General features: G+C 46.9%; 5 protein-coding genes across 8 annotated transcripts; 2 read left to right on the top strand and 3 right to left on the bottom strand.

The window, feature by feature from the left end:
* Positions 1-185: 185 nt before the first annotated feature.
* On the bottom strand, positions 186-859 carry LOC111256508. Its single transcript, XM_022824726.1, has one exon. The coding sequence runs from the start codon at positions 836-838 to the stop codon at positions 494-496; it is 345 nt and encodes a 114-aa protein (XP_022680461.1). The 5' UTR covers positions 839-859; the 3' UTR covers positions 186-493.
* A 10-nt stretch (positions 860-869) lies between these two features.
* On the bottom strand, positions 870-2,048 carry LOC101784130 (the record flags this gene model as incomplete). The annotated part of the gene is made up of 1 exon (XM_022824325.1): positions 870-2,048. A coding segment is annotated over exon 1 (1,179 nt), but the record flags the coding sequence as incomplete, so codon positions are not given.
* A 4,166-nt stretch (positions 2,049-6,214) lies between these two features.
* On the bottom strand, positions 6,215-10,051 carry LOC101758313 (serine/threonine-protein kinase PEPKR2). The gene is made up of 3 exons (XM_004957034.4): positions 9,066-10,051; positions 6,941-7,237; positions 6,215-6,868 (listed from the first exon to the last, which is right to left on the bottom strand). Exons 1-3 carry the CDS (start codon positions 9,823-9,825, stop codon positions 6,567-6,569), a joined length of 1,359 nt encoding a protein of 452 aa, XP_004957091.1. The 5' UTR covers positions 9,826-10,051; the 3' UTR covers positions 6,215-6,566.
* Positions 10,052-12,642: 2,591 nt separating this feature from the next.
* LOC101757372 (phosphoribosylaminoimidazole-succinocarboxamide synthase, chloroplastic) lies at positions 12,643-16,879 on the top strand. 4 transcript variants are annotated; one of them, XM_004957031.3, is made up of 12 exons: positions 12,645-13,062; positions 13,147-13,248; positions 13,758-13,887; positions 14,023-14,115; positions 14,198-14,286; positions 14,791-14,871; positions 15,195-15,284; positions 15,619-15,708; positions 15,842-15,892; positions 15,994-16,040; positions 16,222-16,279; positions 16,353-16,879. In XM_004957031.3, the coding sequence occupies exons 1-12, from the start codon at positions 12,739-12,741 to the stop codon at positions 16,413-16,415; spliced, it is 1,218 nt and encodes a 405-aa protein (XP_004957088.1). In that variant the 5' UTR covers positions 12,645-12,738; the 3' UTR covers positions 16,416-16,879. The 4 variants fall into 4 exon arrangements, with proteins under 4 accessions (XP_004957090.1, XP_012698800.1, XP_004957088.1 ...); XM_004957032.4 differs by having other exon boundaries at positions 12,647-13,062; positions 16,359-16,879; XM_004957033.4 differs by lacking the exon at positions 15,994-16,040 and having other exon boundaries at positions 12,643-13,062.
* Positions 16,880-17,472: 593 nt separating this feature from the next.
* On the top strand, positions 17,473-18,690 carry LOC101756971 (glutathione transferase GST 23). Its single transcript, XM_004957030.4, has 2 exons — positions 17,473-18,026; positions 18,134-18,690. The coding sequence occupies exons 1-2, from the start codon at positions 17,709-17,711 to the stop codon at positions 18,482-18,484; spliced, it is 669 nt and encodes a 222-aa protein (XP_004957087.1). The 5' UTR covers positions 17,473-17,708; the 3' UTR covers positions 18,485-18,690.
* Positions 18,691-21,205: the final 2,515 nt, after the last annotated feature.

The following is a 21,205-nucleotide window of genomic DNA, read 5'->3' as shown; positions in this document are numbered from 1 at the left end:
TGGTGTTTCGTACCACCGTCTAGTGATTATACATCTCACTCTCCTCGCTCCAAATGGTTCACACTCAAGAACAAGGGGTTTATACTAGTTCAGGAATGGGCCCTATATCCAGTTTCGGCATGAGTCTTTATTCCTCGGATTCAAGCGTGCGAGGGCTTACAATGGGGCGCTCGTAAGCAAGCATGTGAGTGTGTGTGCGTTGGTATGAATGTGTGAGAGTCGAGAGAGAAGAATGAAGGCCCGGTTCCCCTTATATAGGCTAGGGACCGGGCGGCAACGAGAAAGGAGGGTCTCCCGACCCTGTGAGCTTGTGGTTTATAATCATGTACTTTAGAGATATCAGCATGCCTATAGATCCTCTCATGTAACCTTCGCTGTTTGTCTTATCTTCTACTTACATTCACAGTGGTGATGCCTTTGGAGCTCTCATCTCAAATCTCATAAATACCTGGTATGAGGTCAGCTGTTCCGACTCCAAGCAACGCAAACGCAACTAACTGCACCTGCATACTGTCGCTTCTCGCGGTGGACCTCCCTCCGAATCCCCGACGGCATTGCCCGTCTTGCGCTCCTTGGCTGCGGCAAAGACTCTAGCCGCCCACTGCGCGAAGTAGGTCTCATTGTGCCCGATCTGCCGGTCCTTCCAGCAGTCTAGGATGTCGGGGTTGTTGGGGCACGGCTCGCCGACGGGTTCCCACCACGAACCCTCGTGCCGCATCTCGGCCCAGCTCGCCATCCACCGGAACACGTACTGACCTCCCCCGGCTCTCTGCTTCCAACCCAGAGGGTAGAACTCCATGATGCTGCTGTTCCTGTCCATGAACAGCAAGTTGGTCATCTGCGCCCCGTGCGACGAGATCAGCACGTCCGTCGCGCTCAGCAACCTCACCTGCCAACACAACAGATACAGATAAAAAGAAGAAGAGGACTGGATTCAAGATCTTCTTGCAAACCATTCGGAATTGTGCACGGGACTGGGGCAAGACCTGCTCACAGAACGTCAAGTTGGTCGGGTGCGCCGCGGCGACGGCGCACCCCGCCACGCGCTTGCACTCCTTCTGGAACACGCGCGTCACGGCCGCCTCGTCCTTGAACGCCCGCGCGCCCGTGCGGAACAGAAGCGTGACGCGCAGCACCGCAGGGTCGCCGCCGCCTCCGGCTTTCGACGCGTCCACCCCGCAGTAGGCCCTGGCCTTGCACCGCATGAAGTCGGCGGCTCGGAGCATCCGCTCCTTGTTCATGCCCGCCACGTTCGCCCTGAACACCACCGCCTCCTCGAAGCACACCGGGCCGGGCGCGTCGAACGTCTCGATGGCCACCGCGGCGCCCGTCGTCGCCTCGGCCAGCGTCGCCAGCCACCCGCTCATCTCCGTCCTCACCTCGCCGTGGTGGAACAGCGCCCACCTCGCGGGCCGCGCCCTGCACCCGCTCCTCGCGTGCCACGACGCGAACGGGACCAGCGTCGTGAGCCCATGCCAGATGTTGGTGTGGTCGTAGGCCGTCTCGGACACGAAAGCGAGCCCCGGCAGGAGCGCCGCGCCGCGGGGCAGCGCGTCGCGCCACGCGAGGGCGTAGGCGTTCTTGGCGCCGTCGCGGCGGGAGGGGGCCGCCAGGCAGAGGAGCCGGCCGGCCGACGCCGGCGAAGGGAAGACCAGGTTCCTCGCCTCGCCCTCCGGCTCGGCCGTGGCGTTGAGGGTGCTGATGAACCATGTCTCCGCGCCTTGGCGGGTGTCCTTCAGCGGGAGGAAGGTGGCCGACGCGCGGAGGCGGTCAACGTGGTCGTCGGCTGCGCCAGCGGCGGCAGGCTGACTGGCGCACCGGCAGACGGGGGAGAATATGCTGAGCTGTGTTTGGAAGTGGAGGTAGAAGACGACGGCGAGCAGGAGAGGAGGGAGGAGGCAGAGCGCGGTCTTGACAATGGCATGGTTCGTGTTTGTGGCAGGGGCGCCAGGCAGAGGAGCCGGCCGGCCGACGCCGGCGAAGGGAAGACCAGGTTCCTCGCCTCGCCCTCCGGCTCGGCCGTGGCGTTGAGGGTGCTGATGAACCATGTCTCCGCGCCTTGGCGGGTGTCCTTCAGCGGGAGGAAGGTGGCCGACGCGCGGAGGCGGTCAACGTGGTCGTCGGCTGCGCCAGCGGCGGCAGGCTGACTGGCGCACCGGCAGACGGGGGAGAATATGCTGAGCTGTGTTTGGAAGTGGAGGTAGAAGACGACGGCGAGCAGGAGAGGAGGGAGGAGGCAGAGCGCGGTCTTGACAATGGCATGGTTCGTGTTTGTGGCAGGGGCGCCAGGCAGAGGAGCCGGCCGGCCGACGCCGGCGAAGGGAAGACCAGGTTCCTCGCCTCGCCCTCTGGCTCGGCCGTGGCGTTGAGTGTGCTGATGCACCATGTCTCCGCGCCTTGGCGGGTGTCCTTCAGCGGGAGGAAGGTGGCCGACGCGCGGAGGCGGTCAACGTGGTCGTCAGCTGCGCCAGCGGCGGCAGGCTGACTGGCGCACCGGCAGACGGGGGAGAATATGCTGAGCTGTGTTTGGAAGTGGAGGTAGAAGACGACGGCGAGCAGGAGAGGAGGGAGGAGGCAGAGCGCGGTCTTGACAATGGCATGGTCCGTGTTTGTGGCAGGGGCGGACCCAGCTAATGGACATGGGTGTACATACATATACACATATGTATATTCGTATTTGGGTCCAATTATATATACTTCGGCTCAAACAAGAGAAATAACCTGCTCAAAAGCTCCAAAGCAATCTAGCCTCCCTCTTTGTGTTGAGCTAGACTACTTTGTGCTGGCCGTACGGAGCTGTTGTTGCATCATTGGTTTTCTAGCGCACCTACGAACCCCACCCTAACTCCCCGTTCATTTTTTCCTCTCAAGTATTTAAGCATTTAAGATCTTGACATTGAGTTTTACCAAAGGGAAAAAAAGATAAGCATGTGTTTGATTTGAGTACAAGATGTAACATCATCCTATTTTTTTGGATGGGTTGGATGCGACGATCCCAGTTCTTTGTTTAGTACTCCCTCCATCCCAAATTACTATTTGTTTTGTCTTTTCTAAGTACATAATTTTTACTACGTATCTAGACATAATATATATTTAGGTGCAGAAAAGCCAAAACGAATAGTAATTTAGGACGAAGGAAGTAGGAGAGATGGAAAGAAATGAGACGGATAAGATTTCACAGTTCACAACACTAACACGGATGACTATCAGCATTGTCTTGCCTCCCTAGATGCCGCTTTCATCTTGTCCGCGCAAGTGCAGGGGTGGCCGGATCGAAGTCACGTCACAGGTGGAGAGCACAAGGGGGGCGGTGTGGTCAAGCTCTAACGAAGGGCAGCGCGATTGAGCTACGGTAGAGGGTTGTCCGATCGGCTGTCCACAAAGATACTATGGTCGATCTTTGGCGTGGTAATGTATACCCAATTTTAAAATCCTGCGTCCGCCACTAGTTTGGGTGATCTTCCATGGCTGGCCGTTTCCATGTTTAAGCGAGAAAGGTTGCACAGCAATGACGTTCACGCATGGATGAATTTGTATTGATCGCTAGAATGTTCCCCGTACACTAGCTCCTATATGACCTACGGTGCCTCAAGCCGCAAAAAATGGAAACAGGTTGACCATGATCCACGTGCACTCGCGGTATAAAATGCAGACGCCGAGGAGAGATTGCGCACTGAGAGTCTGAATTGTGAATTTTGCGTCGGCGCATTTGAAGTCAGGCCGGCCCATCCGCGGTGCACGTGGAGCTTTGGAGTAGAAACGAAGCAAAGCTGCTCTGTATTTGTGATTGGGCCAAGCTGAGCCCCTGCTGTTTTCCTTTTTAAATGGTACCCTCTCAAAAAAAAAGAGGTAAACTATTCAAACTCGGATGAATTTTCACCGTCTAACCTTCCGTCCACAGTAGTCCACTTCTAACCTGCAACCATCGACCACGCATATCTGTCTGCCTATATATACGTTTACCGAAAAATAGGAAATTTTCGTTAAAAGATAAGTTTGCCTTCAGTAGGTGTGTGCACTGTGTGGAGCACGCATTTTTTTATTTGCAGTAAGATCATCACACAGGTGTTCGTATTTTTAATTTTAATTTTATTTTTTTTGGTGTTCATTCGTACATAATGTGTCTACCGATACTCGACAGTGAGACACCTATAATTACTTCATCAATCTCAAGATCAATCAATCAGTTTTTTTCAAATATGCCCATAAGTGTACATATGTGTATTCATAGGGTGATGTACATGTATGTAAGCGTTGAGGTATATACCGTATTTCAGAAAAGAAAAATCATCAAAGAAAAAACTTACACCATTGTAGCATATCTAGAGGCTGCTTGGGAGGGTTTATCCCGAAACAGCTTCATTAGTACTGGACGGATTTGCCCAACTTTTAGTTAATTTTTTTTCTCGATTCGCAAAACGACTTTCACGCTAAATTACCTTAATTTACACAAAACAGGTAAAGCCAAAGTAAAACACTCTGAAACAACGCCCTAATCAGATGCCTGTTCGCTTGGACCAAAAGCCCTCCAGAAAGCGAATGCTGCCCGCAGATAGTGAAAGATGCATTGTACCCAGTTGAGAAGGCACCGGAACAGCCCAGTACCATCCTCATATCTTCTTCTGGCTTGGTCTCGGCGGCCAGTGAATGGCAGCTCAAGGAGTGTATGCCCGTGCCAGGTGAATTCGCCTTTTATGACGGGGAACCTCTTCCCGCTTAGATACTTGCCATTGATGGGGTGCAAGATGTCGTACTCACCGGGGCAAAATCCGCAGCTCCGGCCTTTTGTATTGGCAAAGCGGCTCTTCTGTTGTTGACATCAATCATAAAACGGAAGTTACCGATTAGGGTGCACGTTTCAACGATTGTTGGGCCATCGTCTTGCTTGTAGCGCAGCTCAGCGAAGGAGCGCTTGATCTTCGCAGTCCCTCCTGGGTTACTGCTGCGGCTGCGAGCCCAGAAGTTGATATGGTACCAGATGTGGTTCTTAAAACACGCGCGGGCTTCCATCAGGGGCTTCGCAGGATCCACCCTGCCATGCCATGCGCGCGTTGTGTATGAACTGGAAGAATCCATCAAGTCATCATGTCTTCTGTTTCTGATAATATCATAATTAACATGAGCACATATCAAAGCTGAGCGTACCGGGTGCCTGGCGTTGTAGTGGCGGAGGGCGCGGTGGACGTTCCCCACGACGAAGGCTTTTCTTCAGTTGTCAATTCGCTTGCTTGCTAGTAGCGGCCAGGACCCAGTCCAACGGAGGGGGGAGAGTAGGGGTGACTTAAGCGCCTTTAGCACGGCTCATCCCAAAATGGCTTCACCGGTGAAGTTAAAGTCGGTGAAGCTAAAAAAAACTGGTTTCACCCAGCTTCTAGTTTATTTTAATCTCGGCTTGCAAAACAGCTTCACGCTACAGTATCTCGATTTGCGTAAAATAGATGAAGCTAAAGTTGAAATGAGCCGTGCTAAAGGGGGTCTTACTCTTCCGTGCGCAGCGAATGCCTTTATCCAGCAATTTCTTCTCTTGCGCTTGCGCTCGAGGTGGCAGTTGCTCCTCGCCGGACAGTTCGTGCAGGAAGCTGCATCCGATATCAATATCATCCTGCTCCACCGCGGTCGCCGCCCGCTTCCGAGATACCATCGCCCGCGATCTAATTGAAAGTCCCGGGGATCTCGACCTCGTAATCTTCAGACTAAACAAGGTGGTTCCCCCGAACCCTGTAGCTGCCTATATGTAGCGGGAGCAGGCCCGACGGCCGGCCAGCGCTCGACCCAGCCACCAAATGAATCCTAAATCGACTCCAACAAAAGTTTCGAATCCGAAGTTCTGGACAAGATTCGCCAAATAGAACGGATCTCCGGTCGCTCAGCGTGCTCACTAGACCGACAGACAGGTGCAGGGTGGGCGTGCAGCTGCGGTGGTTGTGAGCTAATTACTCGACTCTGCTGGGCTTGGTGTCATTCCGTAACGGAAGTACGACCATTTAGGAGGCCCAACAGGCCCAGGTTCACTTGGAAAAGATCGCGGGCGGCATGGGCCGAAGACAACTACAGTTTGCTTATTGTCTCAGAAAAAATTGCTTATGGATAATTGGATACGAAGAATTGATATCCACGCACGACTGGACCGTACTAAGTTAATGATAGGCAGCCCATTATGACGGATGCCAGAGATCATGTTAAAAGAAATTTTGCATATTTCATCTGACTGAGGTGCATCAGATCAATTGTTCATTATAGCGCATGCCAAAGATCATATTGGAAAACAGCACGCTTATGAATTATGAACATTGCTTGAAACAGTTCTGACAACATAAATTAGCAACCAAGGCACAGCCGCACAGCTAGGTGGAGGGATCATGCTATTTACAAAATTTACAGCAATGGCTACCATCGGGTTCAACAGTATTTACTGAAGAAAACCTACATACCAACCGCTTGTTGCTTTGCCGAAAAACCCGAGTTATTATCCTCAGCTCTACACCAGCCAGTGGAGCCATTGTAAAACAATCTCAGCGAGAAAAATGGACACACCGTTGCGATCTGGAGCTATACACTGGGTCAGGTCAGAAAGCCGTGCACAGATTGCTCTTCAAGTTTGAAGAGCATTCCTGCTGAAGAGCAGGGCTACAGAGCCGACTTCTCTTCGGCTCTGATATTCTAACACGGGTTATTGCTGCTGTCAGTGCGTCAACTATGCCACATTCATCCTGCTCCTCTGAACTCTGGCTTAAGTCTGACAATGACTCACATTCTGACCTAAGTCTGCCCCGTGGAATTATGGGTGCTATAATCTTGTTAGTGACACACAAATTAGCAGTTACCACCTTCAGGGGGCATTCCGTGTAAAACAGGACCCATGGGTGACCTGAAATAGGCATCAGTAAGTAAAGACATCCTCAAAACATAAAGCAAGGCACTCTTTGAAGCTTGAACTTACTAAGGACTTCATCAGCAGTCAATCTAGAAGAGACATCTCGATTCAACATTCGACCAATAAGATCCTTTCCGAGACCTGATATTGATTCCCATGGACTACTGCTGAAATCAAGTTCAACCATCTTTATAGACTCAAAGACGGCGTCCAGAGAGCCTCCTTGAAATGGAAGTGAGCCAAGCAGTAGTACATGCAGTAGCACACCAGCACCCCATATATCAACTTTCTCAGAATAGCTTCCAGAAAGAACTTCAGGTGCCACATATGCTGGGCTCCCAGCTATGCCAGACAATTTCTGACCTGTTTAATGCACCAAACATTAGCTAGTGTTCTACAGGCACAACCACAAAAACATGCATGTAAAACACTCCATAGATGGCATTTTGCCAATAAGGAGATGAAGAATAAAAAATAGAAACACTACTGTATAACAGGAAAAGAAATAGAAACACTTTCAATGCTCAAATGTTTCTCTTAGGAATTAGGATCGGTTACTGCTGGCAGAGTGATAGAAATAACAAATCCCTTCTAGCCAGACAGAATAAACCTTAAGTTTATCCAGAAAATCTCATTAGAATGTTTTTACATGCATAGATGTAAGCTTGCAGCTTGGGCTATTTTCGATCCAGGTATTTGAACCAAATCCGTGCTGGCTACAAGTGTGTAGCCAAAACATTTTGAAGCAAAAATTAAACAATGCAGATTTGCTAAAATACATTGGTACCCTACAAATGTCAAAATAATGAAATATAAGTAGCTACTTTCAGGAACTAATGCCCATGTTGCCATACAACTCCAAATCATAGATTATATAACTCCATTCAAAAGCTGCACTGATTTCTAAGCGACTAAACCGCATTTGGAACATGAAACACGACAGCATATGGTATTACTAGGAAGACCATGCTTGTCTTCTGACAGAACACACTTTGACTTGGAGTGGCATAATAAAACATTAACTAATATTACTTAATAATCATCTTGTGAACTGGTGCAAGTTCAGGACATCAAATCCAATTTTCTGTGCCAACAACCAGAAGCAGCACTAGCACTCCCAAATAAAAATTCATTAATTAGCATCAGTTAGCACCAGGCATCAATTCTCTTGGCATGCCTAACAAGATGGATGATACAATGATGCCACCTGCTACCAGTCCATGACTCCAAAAACACAGCATAACACATTATTATGCAGCACGGCACATATAGCGAAGCAGCCAAAACATAAGTACCCGACAAACTAACCAGGTACTTACTAGACAAGTGATGGAGCTGATATCTTTTAGTTACTCTAACTAGTTAGTTACATAACTAGACAATGAGACCCAAGCTAGCAAAGTACACTTCTTAGCACATTAGGGTGTCGTAGACTCGTAGATCATTGTCTTGTGCATCAATGTAATCTTTTAACCTTGACATTCCATGCAAGCAAACAGAAACTCAATATGAAGATTTCCTAGCACCAGGTCTCAATTATCTTATCATACCTAGATAGAGGAGATGACACGTGAATGAACACTTGTTGTGAACTCATGACTCCAAAAACACAGCTTGCGCTCATTTCTCTGAGCACGTATTGAGAACATTTCTTCTTATGGAGTAATGTACACGACGCAAAACATCACATCAATTGTCAGTTAGAACTCAGATGGGAAATAAAACAGACCACTGAGACCAGATATCGACTGCCGCCAACTTAAGGGAGACTCCAGAGATGTGACCTCATCACAACCAAGCCAGGAAGACCAGAGCTACATGGCTCACTTAGGTTCCTAGGCCATAAACGTATAAATTAGTTGACTCCCAACTTATCCACATCACACTAGCTGGTACTCAAGGCCACATATATGGGCAACCTCCACATATATGGGCAACCTGCAAAAGTGCTAGCAGCCATGGTGAAACATAGATGAGTGATGAGTGTGCACATCAAGTGGAATTCTGGAAACCTAAGCCTTATTACCCAACAATAACCCCAAGTAACATGGAAATATTTCTGAAATATATAAACAGTACAGCTAAATTCCTGATTGATACTACATTGTCGGAATTCACTGTTATAACAATGTAACCAATACCATCTTGTTGAGATTCAAACTGAAAGCTAGCAATATTGCATAAAATTTACCATTAGTGACACGCGCAGCAAGTCCGAAATCAGCGAGCTTCATCTTCCCTGCCTTGGTGAGCAAAATATTCTCCGGCTTAATGTCCCTGTGCACGACACCCATCTCGTGGCAGTACTTGAGCACCGCCATGAGATCTTTGATCACAATGGCAGCCCGCTGCTCAGAGAACTTCCCCTCCCTGGCGATCTCGTCGAGCAGCCTCCCGCCGCCGCATAGCTCCATGACGAGGTAGAACTGGTCGGCGTCCTCGAAGACGGCCTTGAGCGTGACGACGCCCGGGTGGCCCGAGAGGTGCTGCATGATCTCCACCTCGCGGTGGACCGTCTCCTCGCCGTTCTTGGCAAGCGCCTTGCAGGCGAACTCCTCGCCCCCCGCCCTGGCGCGGCAGATCCGGACGGAACCGAACTTGCCCTGCCCGATCTCGGCGCCGAGCTCGTACTCGCTGTCGAGCCGCTTCTTCCGCCCCATCCGCGTGGCGGACTCGATGCAGCCCAGCTTCCGCTTCAGCCCGCGGCCGGGGCTGTCGGGCGCCGCCCGCCCGCTGGCCGGCGGCGCCGTCATCACCACGCCACCCCGGGCCGAGGCGGAGGCCGCCTCGTCGCCGCCGCCGGAGGAGAGCTTCTTCTTCTCGGGCCGCGGCTTGGGCTCGCGGCAGGTGCGCTTGCGAGCGGTGGCGGCGGCGGCGGGGGCCTCGTGGAGGGATCCGGCCAGCGAGCACGCGGCGCGCGCGCCCTTCCGCTTCCGCGGCAGCGAATCCATGCGAGAGGAGGATCGGGAACCCTAGGCGGCGGCGGCGGCGTGCTTACGCCTCTTGCGTGTCATGAGGGTGGGGGGAAGTGCGGCGCTGGATCGGGGAAGGTTGGTGCCTTGGTGGTGCGAGTCTGCGAGATGGGGGGGATTGGGAGCGAGGGGCTCGAGGAGGGGAAGAGGGGACGAGAGGAAAAGGGAGGAGAATGGGAGAGATGAGAGGGGAGGGGACGGTGGTGGGAGTTGGCTGGTCCTCTTGGACTCGTGTCGTGTGGCGTCGTCGGGCCGGCTCGGGCGCTCGAGGAGTCGAGTCGGCAGATCGGGAGTGGGGAGTGGGGGACGTGGGGTGGGGCCGTGGGCGGAGCACGGGAGAAGGCACGGCTTTTTGGGAGGGGCGCCGCGTGCGCTTGCAGCGTACGGGCGGAACCGGGCAGCGTGATGGTGTCGGGCGTAGGCCCTAGTCGGGCGGGGCGGGGGAGATCTGGCGCTGCGGCCTGCGGGAAAGTCACGCGACTTGACGCGACGCGACGGTTCCTGCTCTGGGCGTTGCGTTTGCTGTTGGGGCGACGGCTAGTCGGCGACGGGACGAGCTTGACGTCGCCTGAGCTGGCCGCCGGCAGCGATTTGCCAGGGGCCTCTGGGTTTCTTCCCAGTTCTCTTGACCGCCGGACTCACGGATAGCAGTTCGGGTTCGGGGCGTTCGGCGCTGGAATTGTCGGCGGCTCCCGCTGGCGCGGAATCCGAGTAATTTCTCGGGCTGGACTGGAGCTCACGCACGTATCGACGTACGGAGTATGTTTCACGGGCGGTACGTGGGCGTACTGGCACGGAGTTGGTCAGGCCTCGTATTTGTTTCCGCTTGGCAGAGACGTCTACAGCAGCCAGCAGGTGATGACCGAAGGGTGAGGGTGAGGGCCACGGCGTGTCCACAGTGCACCGCTGTTCGCTGTTGTTCCGTCGAGTTCGAGCCTGCGAGGTCTGGATCAATCCTCCAGTTCCATGCCTCAACGCCAGAGCGATTTGAGTTTGGAATCAAGGATTTTGTGTAAAGTGCATGTCTCGTACTCTAAAATATAGATCCGGTTTCTTAAATTTGGGATTACCCCCCTTTAAACTTAGTTCTGTTATCATTTAGGTCCTAAATTCTTGAAATGTATTGTAGTCAACCCAATAGAACATAATAAGATCAAATTTTCTACTTTCAAATAAGCTATTACTTCTATTGACATATTTCCTGACTTGCTTTATTACCTCGTTAGCTTCCCCAATATCCGTATAATAATTTACGGAGCTTATAAGTTTCTAATAATTTTAGTTTGGTAAGTGCAACTACGAGTTATTTAAATTTGAACAATCTTCCAAGAATAATAAAGCACGGTTGTCATGTGCATCTAGCAAACTAAGATGTTGCCTTCGAAGTAAAAGATCATCCAGCTTTCTGAATTCGGCATATCAATATTCTCTACACATGTTCATTTTATTTTATTATAATTAAATTATATCTATATATAAAAAAATATCAATTTAATTGGGATGGTCATGCTTTAGAGAATATATGAAGCTAGATGATACATGAAGCCAAGTTTAGGTGACTAGATCTGTATTCTTAATAGTATATGAACCTAAATGACATCCGAACCAAAATTTAGAGAGCCAAATATGCATTTTGAGAATATGGGGATCAAAATGACAGAGCGCAACAAGTTTAAAGACCGACCATTCACTTTGCTAAATAATTTTTATAGAAAAAGTAAATGAATGGATTTCTTAGAAAAAGTTTTTTGGTTTTTACTGTTTGAAATGGAGGAAAACCAATTCCCATTCCACGGGAAAGGTGCATGTTCCTTCACAAAAATACAGTCACTAATATGCAATTAATAGAGAGTTTGTCTGTCTCACACATAATGCTATGCTACTATATATATAATAATGCTAAATTAACAAAATGTGTGAATTCGAGACCTAATATTATTATGGAATGACTAATGATCATGCATGCCATTTTTATGGGAGTGAACTCAAGTTCAACTTTGGAGTGACACCTGCTTGTATGTTTAGCCATGTACTAGGTTGGTTTGGATTAGATGTAATACTGATTTTATGGAATTAAAAGAACAAAGTATGTTTAGCCATGTACTAGGTTGGATTTGGATTAGATGTAATACTGGTTATATGGAACTATAAAAACAAAGGCTTCGTGGTACTTGATGTGTTGGCTGAAAAGATGCATCTTTCTAGTTCCATATCCCAACACAAGAAGCTCAACCTATATAGACATATAGCTAAACATTCTAACTCATTTCATGCCTCTTTCACCGGAGAAGTAGTATATCTCCTCCTCTAAATTGACTCAACACATGTGTAGTCAGCATAAAGTTCTAAAGCATAACTTGTCACCTCACATTGGAAGCTTGATTAGGTATCAAACTCTTAGTGAATGACAGTTGATAGCTGGATGTGGTGGCACGATGCCATTGAGATTTATATTCCGCCGAAGAGAAAATTTATTGATAGTCTGTGCACCGCAAATCTGTTTATATTTTTACCCAATGCAACAATACCTCAGTGTATCATTGCTGTTATGATCTATAAGAAAGTACCCCTCTTTAGTCTTTACTAGTATTTCTATTGCCATGTTTTAGCTTGAAATTGCCTCTCTCGTAACATAGCTAATCAACTGTCCCGGCATCTATATTCATGCTAAAAGAAAAACTGTCACGGCATCTATCAACCGTTAGCGCAAAGGTGCAATCTCGAAGCGAATGTGCGCCTTCCAGCATCCTTTCTCAGGCACTCAATACAACTCCCCAACCAGGGCGGCTGGCGGCACCAAAACCCCTCGCCGCAGCCCTCAGCAAAGACAGCAACCAGCCGAAAGCCCAGGCACGCCCGCCGCAAAAAGCCGCTTCTCTCCGCGCCTTTCCCATGTCCCCCTCCACGCCGCCCCCCGCCGCCGCCTCGACTGCCCGCGTCGCGACCCCGGCCAAAACGCTCCTCCGGGCACCTTCATCCCCGCACCCTTCTCGCTTGCCCCACATCTCCATGTCCACCTCTTCTCCCCGCGCCCCACCCCTTGCCGCGGCGGCCGGCGGGAGAGGCGCGGCGGCGGTGGCGCCCTCCCTCCTCGCCGCCGACCCGGGCCACCGCGAGGCCGTCCTGCTCGCCGCGCGCGCCGCCATGGGGAACTGCCTCGGGGAGACCCGCCTCGACCTCGCCGTCCCGGGGCTCCGCCTCGCCGCCAAGGGCAAGGTGAGCAAACAGCTGGCCTGTCGTCGTGTTGCGACTCTCTTCTCGATTGGTTCCAGCGAGTGATCTTTGGAGTTTGGTGCGAAGGTGAGGGACGTGTACGAGAGCGGGGAGCACCTGGTGCTGGTGACCACTGACCGGCAGAGCGCGTTCGACCGTGTCCTTGCTTCCATCCCGTTTAAAGGCCAGGTATGCTCCTCATCTCCGCGTTATTCAGAGCTACTAGTGTTAATAAGTAGTAATAACCATTTGCGAGATTTGCATGAATTTGTCATACTGTTGAAGGGTTGCCAGGTGCTCCTTGTCCTTGTGTTGGTCCTGCTTGTGTTGTTTGATGCAGCTGCAGTATTTACTAGGGTGAAGTTGCTTTCTCCGTTCTTCAGACTCAAGGGCACTCTGTTCAATGCAATTTGTAAATAAACATTTACTGTGTATGGAATTAGAAGCACCGATCAGTCTACTCAAATTAGTTCTTTGACAGTATGGCCCAAAATCACAAATGATTTTGACTTGAAAATAATACAAGTCTGTTCATATCCTGGTCTACAATTTTACCAACTTTGATCTACCTCTTTATTTCTATGTTGTATCATAGTCTGTTCCAACATAATGAAGCTGGAACAGAGCGCACTTGGGATTAGAAATAATTGTGTTCCATGATTATGTGTTTTAGTATGCTGTCATATGGATGATTTCAGGTTCTTAACGAGACAAGCCTTTGGTGGTTCAATCGAACCCGTCACATTACTCCAAATGCAGTAGTGTCTTCTCCTGATAAGAATGTGACAATTGCCAAAAGGTGCACAGTTTTTCCAGTTGAATTTGTTGGTGAGACCTAAGGCTTGTTGCATATATCTTTGTCTTACCAGTTTGCAGTTGTATTAAGCAGAAGTTTGTTTTCTATGCTAATCTGTTAGTTTATCATTCTTATTACTGATATTATCTTCTCATGTTAATTTTCAGTGAGGGGATTTGTTACAGGAACCACTGATACATCTTTGTGGACAGTTTACAATAAGGGTGTCAGGAACTATTGTGGAAATGCTCTTCCTAACGGTATGCCACATGTTAACCAATAATCATCAAACTAGAAGTTGTTTTGTTCTTTCTAGACTGATAATTGGCCTCTCTGGTCCAGGCATGGTAAAGAATCAGAAGCTATCTGCGAATATACTGACACCAACAACTAAAGCTGCAGATCATGATGTCCCTGTCACTCCAGATGAGGTATGAATTGAGTAACTTCTCTATTGCTTTTTATATATTTCCTCTTGTAATCTAAGAGTTATAACCCCATGTAAGTTATTACTAACACTAGATCACATGCTAAAAGGATAAAGAAATGCTCTTAGATTAGTCAAACATTGCAATTCCATAGGTCAATAGATGGCCCTATGTTCTGTGATCTGATGAAGTTACTGTTTGGGTCCCGTATTCTGGAGAATCAAGAAGTTACACTAATTTGTCTGCCTGTCGCTTGTCAGATAGTTATGTCATTTTGTTTGGTATTCTTATTATAATATTTTGGCAGGATTGAGGAATCTGGTAGTCTTTGTTTGATTTCTGAGCTTATTATCAGCTGTATAGGTTATACTTAGTTGGGACATGAACATCTGAGAATTGGTAGTATTTTTTTTGGCATCTGAATGCTTTTGCATGCCTGCATCACCTGCTTCTAATGATTCTATTTGTTATGCAAAGAGGCCCTTACCTTGCCATTATATTCCGCAGATAATCAAATCAGGGCTGATGTCAAAGGATGATTTTGATGAGGCAGGAAGCAAAGCCTTAAGCTTGTTTGCATATGGACAGGTAGTGAGTTATTATTTCTTCTGTTTCTGTTGAGATATTTTCAGGTCCATACAGTAGCATTCCAATTTAATTTTACTGGCAAGCACTACGAACAATGGACTCGCAACGTTACGGATTTTACTTTGATATGCTTCTAGTTTTAATCCCTGCAGCTTGCCACTTAGGTATTTACAAATTACGACTGTAGTTATCTTTGCATATATGCACTGGAATTAGAGTTGTTTTGAGATAATGAGTCCACTTGGTGATCTTCTATGCTAAAGCTGCATTGCAATTGTGTAACTTGTTGATACTCTTTTGTCTTTCCTTTTTTCCATTTGCAGCAAGTGGCCTTAGAGAATGGATTAATTCTAGTTGACACAAAGTATGAGTTTGGAAAAACAGCGGATGGGACAATCGTGCTGATTGATGAGGTTGTAATTCTGACATGATTTTATAAATGTTTCTTATCTGCAAACCTTATGCTCATTATACCCAGCAACTAGCAGATTATGTATGAGTTTACCATTTTGCAACAGCGAAACATATTCCACGGAATCGGATGGTAGTAACTAGCTGTTCTATGAATAAATATAAGCGGAATTGTTTAATCAATTGATCACTTCATGCTGTTGAAAACTTTCTTTACGAAGTAGTCTCTTAAATTTTTAAAATTATGTTGAGTAAAAGTGTATTATAACTTCTGAGATACTGAAATGCTGAATTGCATGTTTATAAAAGTAATGGTCTCCTCTTTTTGACAAGCAGGTTCATACTCCTGACTCCAGCAGATATTGGATTGCTAATTCATATGAAGATAGATTCAAATCTGGTCTTGAACCTGAAAATGTTGACAAGGTAAACTACCCTTGAGTCATACACATCTAGTATGGGGTGATCATCTTGAATCCTTGATGCACTTTATGCCTTTCAAACAGTTTAATTCATTTATAGTGATGAGGTTTCTGAATGTATTAATTAATTCTCACAGGAGTTTTTAAGGCTTTGGTTCAAGGACAACTGCAATCCATATGAAGACAAGGTATATTTTCTTTGTACTCAGTTTTTAAAGCCACTAACAGAATTTTCTTCTATAATGAACCAACTTAATTCTGTTGAGTGCAATGCACTGAAAAAAATTAGGTTCTGCCAGAAGCTCCGGAGGAGCTGGTCTGTGAGCTAGCCTGGCGGTATGCCTATTTCTATAAGCCCCTGTTGTCATGTCCCATTTCAGTTTGTTTTTTCATTGATTCTTATATCCTGTCCAACCAACAACTTTATGCACATTAAGTATGTACATGTAACATGAAACTCATGCAAGGATGATTTTTGTTCTAGCTGAATAAGAGTTTGCTTGAATATGCACTGCAGGTACATTTTCCTGTTCGAGACAATCACAAATGCAAAATTCGAGATCCCTGAAACACAGGTACACAGAAGACTATATTTGTGTGCTTCTAATTTAGCAGATAAACAAATCCTTAGAAGCAATGTTTTGTAAGATGCAGGAACCGATTCATGAAAGGATCTCAAGGAATGTTGCTCAAGCCTTACGGGACCTGTAATTGCTGATGGAGTATCCCGGAGCAGATATTGCTGATGACAGCAAGAGGTGAATTTCTGGTACTGATATTCCCGCGGTAATTGTAGCATGTGCACATGCCATATATCCTTCCAGTAAAGGTTGCCATGACGGCTTGATGAAGCGAAACTATCCACATCTTCCGTGATGTATTGTGGTAATAAATTCTATCAGGAGCCAGTTGTATTTAAGTGAGCTACTGCCATGCTCTGCTGTTTGATCTGCTTGGAGCATGACAAGGGATACTAAATAGAGAAATGCAACAAGCATACTTGAGAGTTGAGACAGGAAGATGCAGTGTGCATACCGTTATTCCTCTAATTTCCTCGTGTAAGTCAGTGTAACATTATCAAATGGCTGAGTTTGCCAAGTCTTGTCCACACTTTAGAACATAATTGTTTAAACAAGAAAACGTCGCAAATCACAATCCAAACAGTTTCAGTACTATGTTTTAGCGTAATCGGACCTTTCCCCAATATAGTAAAATTTTCCTATAAAGCTTATCTGTGGATTACGTATTGTGGAAGTACACCACGCTCTTAGTAAGCTTCTCTGAGTCTCTGACCAGACCTTCCTCTCTTAGTAAGCTTCTCTGAGACTCCTTCCTCTCTTAGTAAGCTTCTCTGAGACTCAGACCAGATCTTCCTCTCTTAGGGGGTGTTTGGCTCCCCTAGGTTAAATTTTAGCTCCTGTCACGTCGGATATTTGACACTAATTAGGAGTATTAAATATAGACTAATTACAAAACTAATTGCACAACCACAAGGCTAAATCGCGAGACGAATCTATTAAGCCTAATTAGTCCATGATTTGACAATGTGGTGCTACAGTAACCATTCGCTAATGATGGATTAATTAGACTTAATGGATTCGTCTCGCGATTTAGCCTAGGGATTCTACAATTAGTTTTGTAATTAACTCATGTTTAGTCTTCCTAATTAACATTCGAACATCTGATGTGACAGGGTTAAAGTTCATGCTTCAGTGACCAGAGATCTTCCGGCACTCTCCTCCTGTCCTTAATTAACATTCGAACATCTGATGTGACAGGGTTAAAGTTCATGCTTCAGTGACCAGAGATCTTCCGGCACTCTCCTCCTGTCCTTGTCTGTTGTGACTCACTTTTAAATAATACCATAACTCCTTTGGAAGGCCAACCATGACCCGGAATCCAACCGTTGACTTCGGAGGGTATCCTGATCTATAAGGGGACAAAATCTCTTCATCTCTCTTGCAACAACAGAAGCACTAGCAGCAGAAGAGCGGAGCTCCAGCAATGGCAGAGAAGGGCGTGAAGGTGTTCGGCATGTGGGCGAGCCCGATGGTGATCCGGGTGGAGTGGGCGCTCCGGCTCAAGGGCGTGGAGTACGAGTACGTCGACGAGGACCTGGCCAACAAGAGCGCCGACCTGCTCCGCTACAACCCGGTGACCAAGAAGGTGCCTGTGCTCGTCCACGACGGCAAGCCCATCGCCGAGTCCACCATCATCGTGGAGTACATCGACGAGGCCTGGAAGGGCGGCCACCCCATCATGCCGGCCGACCCCTACGAGCGTGCTCAGGCCAGGTTCTGGGCCAGGTACGCTGAAGACAAGGTACGCAACCTGCAGCTGCATGATCTACTAGACTCTGTTAGCTCAAGGAGCAGAGGGTGTGGTCTAACGGGAGGGAGGACTGAAATGTGTGCCTGCTTCTACTCCAGTGCAACGCCGCTCTGTACCCGATCTTCACCGCGACCGGCGAGGAGCAGCGCAAGGTGGCGCAGGAGGCGCAGCAGTGCCTCAAGACCCTAGAGACGGCGCTGGAGGGGAAGAAGTTCTTCGGCGGCGACGCCGTGGGCTACCTCGACATCGTCGTCGGGTGGTTCGCGCACTGGCTGCCGGTCGTCGAGGAGGTGTGCGGCGTTAGCATCGTCACCGACGAGGAGCTGCCGCTGATGAAGGCCTGGTTCGACCGGATCCTCGCCGTGGACGTGTTGAAGGCGGCCCTGCCCGACAGGGACAGGCTCGTCGCGGCCAACAAGGCCCGCCGTGAGCAGCTCCACTCTGCGTAGAGACGGCTGGTGATTCTAGTGTAGCTACGCTTTGCTTCATCAACGCCACCTATAGCTGAATAAGTTGCACTAGCACGTTGGGCGCGCAACAGAGGTTTGGAAGACGTGTCAATCTCTGTCCGTTTCAGAACTCCAGAGTTTTATCCGTACGCTGTTGTATCATATGATATGATATGGTATTGGATACTTATCCGTTAATTCCCTCAGTACCGAAGACCAAGCAAATGCACAGTATAGGCATGTCCAAATGCGATCATCTTCCTAGGGGTTCGGATGCTCCGCGTTTGCCTAAAAAGGGCGATGCCTGGAGTTGGCAGTTGGCACCGTTGGTGCGGCCGCGACGAAGTAGCACTGGTTCATATGTCGCCCGACTGGGCCAGCAGTAGGCCCAGCAGCTAGTGGCCCGTTTGGCCGAGCTCGAGCTCCCAGCTCTGCTATGGTTGCCTGCAACACTTTTTTATAAAAAAATATTTTTCATTCCTCAAGTACCGCAAATGTGTGACATTCATCCATAATATTTCATTTGGTGCAAATCAACCCCTTAACTAACTGAACCGATGCATTGATTATCCCTACTTTTTTAACAATGGTTTAGTGTCATATAATATTAGTTTAGGCCATGTAATCATCTTACTAGTCATTGTTTAGCCACGTCTAATGTTGAGTCAATCACCCTGCATGAATTGCTTCCATTAATTTTTTCGATAAAATTTTTATGGAGCAGCCAATTTAGAGGATTTATTGATTTTTGTATGCTCTATATCCTCAACTCAGCATATTACAACGCTGAGCAGGGATTAGTGAGATGATTACCTGCCATTGCTTGGTACTAAACAATTGTTAAACTAAGGTGTGAATGATTAATGCACCGGTTTAGTTAGCTAAGGGGTTGATTTGCACCAAATAAAATATGAGAGATGAATATCACACTTTTGCAATATACAGGGATGAAAAGTACACTTTTTCTTTTTTTACTATACATAGCTCTCCAATCAAATCAGTGAGGACTGAGGTACCTGGTGAAAGTAATTTCAGAAGTCTTACGAACAGTAGAAACTAGTTGCATGCTTAGGTTTTAGGACGAGCTCGTAACCTTTTTTGAGTCTTCATGTTAATTCTCAGACAATACTTACTAGAAAAAAGATATTCTATAAATTCTCACAAAGGAGTAAAATATCAATGGAAACAAATAGCCAGTGGACGTGTTTCTAAATTTTTCACATTCTTTATTATAAAATGAAATAGCAAAATAAATCCCAACGCATGCTCCTAAATTACTAAAACTCTACAATTTTGGGATGGAGGAGTAAATCCTAATTCACGGATCTATCTGATCCGATTGGAACTGGAAGTTTTCACGCAAATTTTATGGTCTATTAAAACACTAATAACTTGTGCACGGGTTTAAGATCCAGTTAGTGTAAAGAGTTTTTTTAAAACTATATTTTTATGGCTTGGGATATCAATGCAAATTTTATTATAGTGTATGCAGCGAATAGATGATACAGTTTGGTGAAGTTTTGAAACTTGGAAGGACTCAGTGGTGGATCCAAAGGGGGGTTGGAGTCCCCCAGGCAGTTTCCATTGGAGCAAGGTGAGGTAGGGGAGGAGAAAGGTGAGGGGAGAAGAAGAAGATGGGAGAGAACAGGTGGGGGAAGAGGAAGAAGAAGAGCTCAGCCCCCCTTTGGCTGTTACCTGGATCCGCTCCTGAAAGGACTAGTATTTATATTACAAAGTGCGTACCTTAACGGTTGTCTTAGTATCTAAACCTCTTTGAGGACAGTCCCAACCTCTACCCGGTGATTGGTATGTTTTTTATAGCATTAATTAAATATCTGTTATGTATGGAAAAAATTGATGTGGCATGAGAGTTAATGTGGAAAGAGAAGGAAATGGGCGCGGTTATATGTCGCTAGAGGTGACAAATCTGCATTTGTCACCTTCTAATTAGCGCGTCCGTCCACCCAAAGGGATTAGTGGGCCGGTGTGTTTTTTAGTAGGGCGGACACAATAATTAGCGCGTCGAGGTGTATTCACCTATGTGAGAAAACTACACAGAAAGAAGAAAAGATTCTGCATGCATGCAAGTGAAGACATTATTAATGACATCATCCACATGCATGCAGTTTTGAAATTAAAAAAATCATAAATTATAAACTGAGCATCCAAATTAAAGTCCAATTGCACCACTGTATTTCTTACGACAAGATCTTTAAAAAAAGATCACACTCGACTATGTTTGGATGATTTTATAAAAAATATTTTTTTAAATATGAAATATTAAATTTGATTACAGCTAACAAATACTTGAATAACCAGAACAAATAATTGTCTAATATGAACAAAAAAATAATAGGTTGAATAAATGATTATAAACAGCGAATGAAATACTAAACATCACGAAGATTGCATGATGCAAATAAAATAGACGTATAGTAAACAAAAGATTGAAAATTTGATTGTGTAAGATAAGATAGTAGAATATGAACGTCAATTTAGAACATTCTTTTAAAATACGTACAACTGGAACAAATTATAAGAAATCATATGTTATACTAGTTGAACAAGTTATATAAACTCACGAAACAAAAATAAATACACCCGAAACAAATTATACGAACTTACAGAAGAAAATAGTAGTACACATCGAACATATTATATGAATTCACAGAACAAAACATCTATATACCTCGAATAAATTGCTGGAACTCATAGAACAAG

The sequence above is a fragment of the Setaria italica genome, chromosome II (assembly GCF_000263155.2).
Source record: "Setaria italica strain Yugu1 chromosome II, Setaria_italica_v2.0, whole genome shotgun sequence".
Classification (NCBI taxonomy): domain Eukaryota; kingdom Viridiplantae; phylum Streptophyta; class Magnoliopsida; order Poales; family Poaceae; genus Setaria; species Setaria italica.
The sequence above is the reverse complement of the archived record's forward strand: the minus strand, read 5'-3'. Positions and strand labels throughout refer to the sequence as shown.

Excerpts from the sequence above, each read along its gene's own strand:
- LOC101757372 (XM_004957031.3), top strand. The coding sequence starts at position 12,739 with ATGTCCCCCTCCACGCCGCCCCCCGCCGCCGCCTCGACTGCCCGCGTC. Across the intron at positions 14,287-14,790 it reads TCCCTGTCACTCCAGATGAG|ATAATCAAATCAGGGCTGAT; the intron begins GTATGAATTGAG and ends TATATTCCGCAG. Across the intron at positions 15,893-15,993 it reads GCAATCCATATGAAGACAAG|GTTCTGCCAGAAGCTCCGGA; the intron begins GTATATTTTCTT and ends GAAAAAAATTAG.
- LOC101758313 (XM_004957034.4), bottom strand. The coding sequence starts at position 9,825 with ATGGATTCGCTGCCGCGGAAGCGGAAGGGCGCGCGCGCCGCGTGCTCG. Across the intron at positions 7,238-9,065 it reads TGCTGCGCGTGTCACTAATG|GTCAGAAATTGTCTGGCATA; the intron begins GTAAATTTTATG and ends TGCATTAAACAG. Across the intron at positions 6,869-6,940 it reads GACTGCTGATGAAGTCCTTA|GTCACCCATGGGTCCTGTTT; the intron begins GTAAGTTCAAGC and ends TGCCTATTTCAG.
- LOC111256508 (XM_022824726.1), bottom strand. The coding sequence starts at position 838 with ATGACCAACTTGCTGTTCATGGACAGGAACAGCAGCATCATGGAGTTC.
- LOC101756971 (XM_004957030.4), top strand. The coding sequence starts at position 17,709 with ATGGCAGAGAAGGGCGTGAAGGTGTTCGGCATGTGGGCGAGCCCGATG. Across the intron at positions 18,027-18,133 it reads CCAGGTACGCTGAAGACAAG|TGCAACGCCGCTCTGTACCC; the intron begins GTACGCAACCTG and ends CTTCTACTCCAG.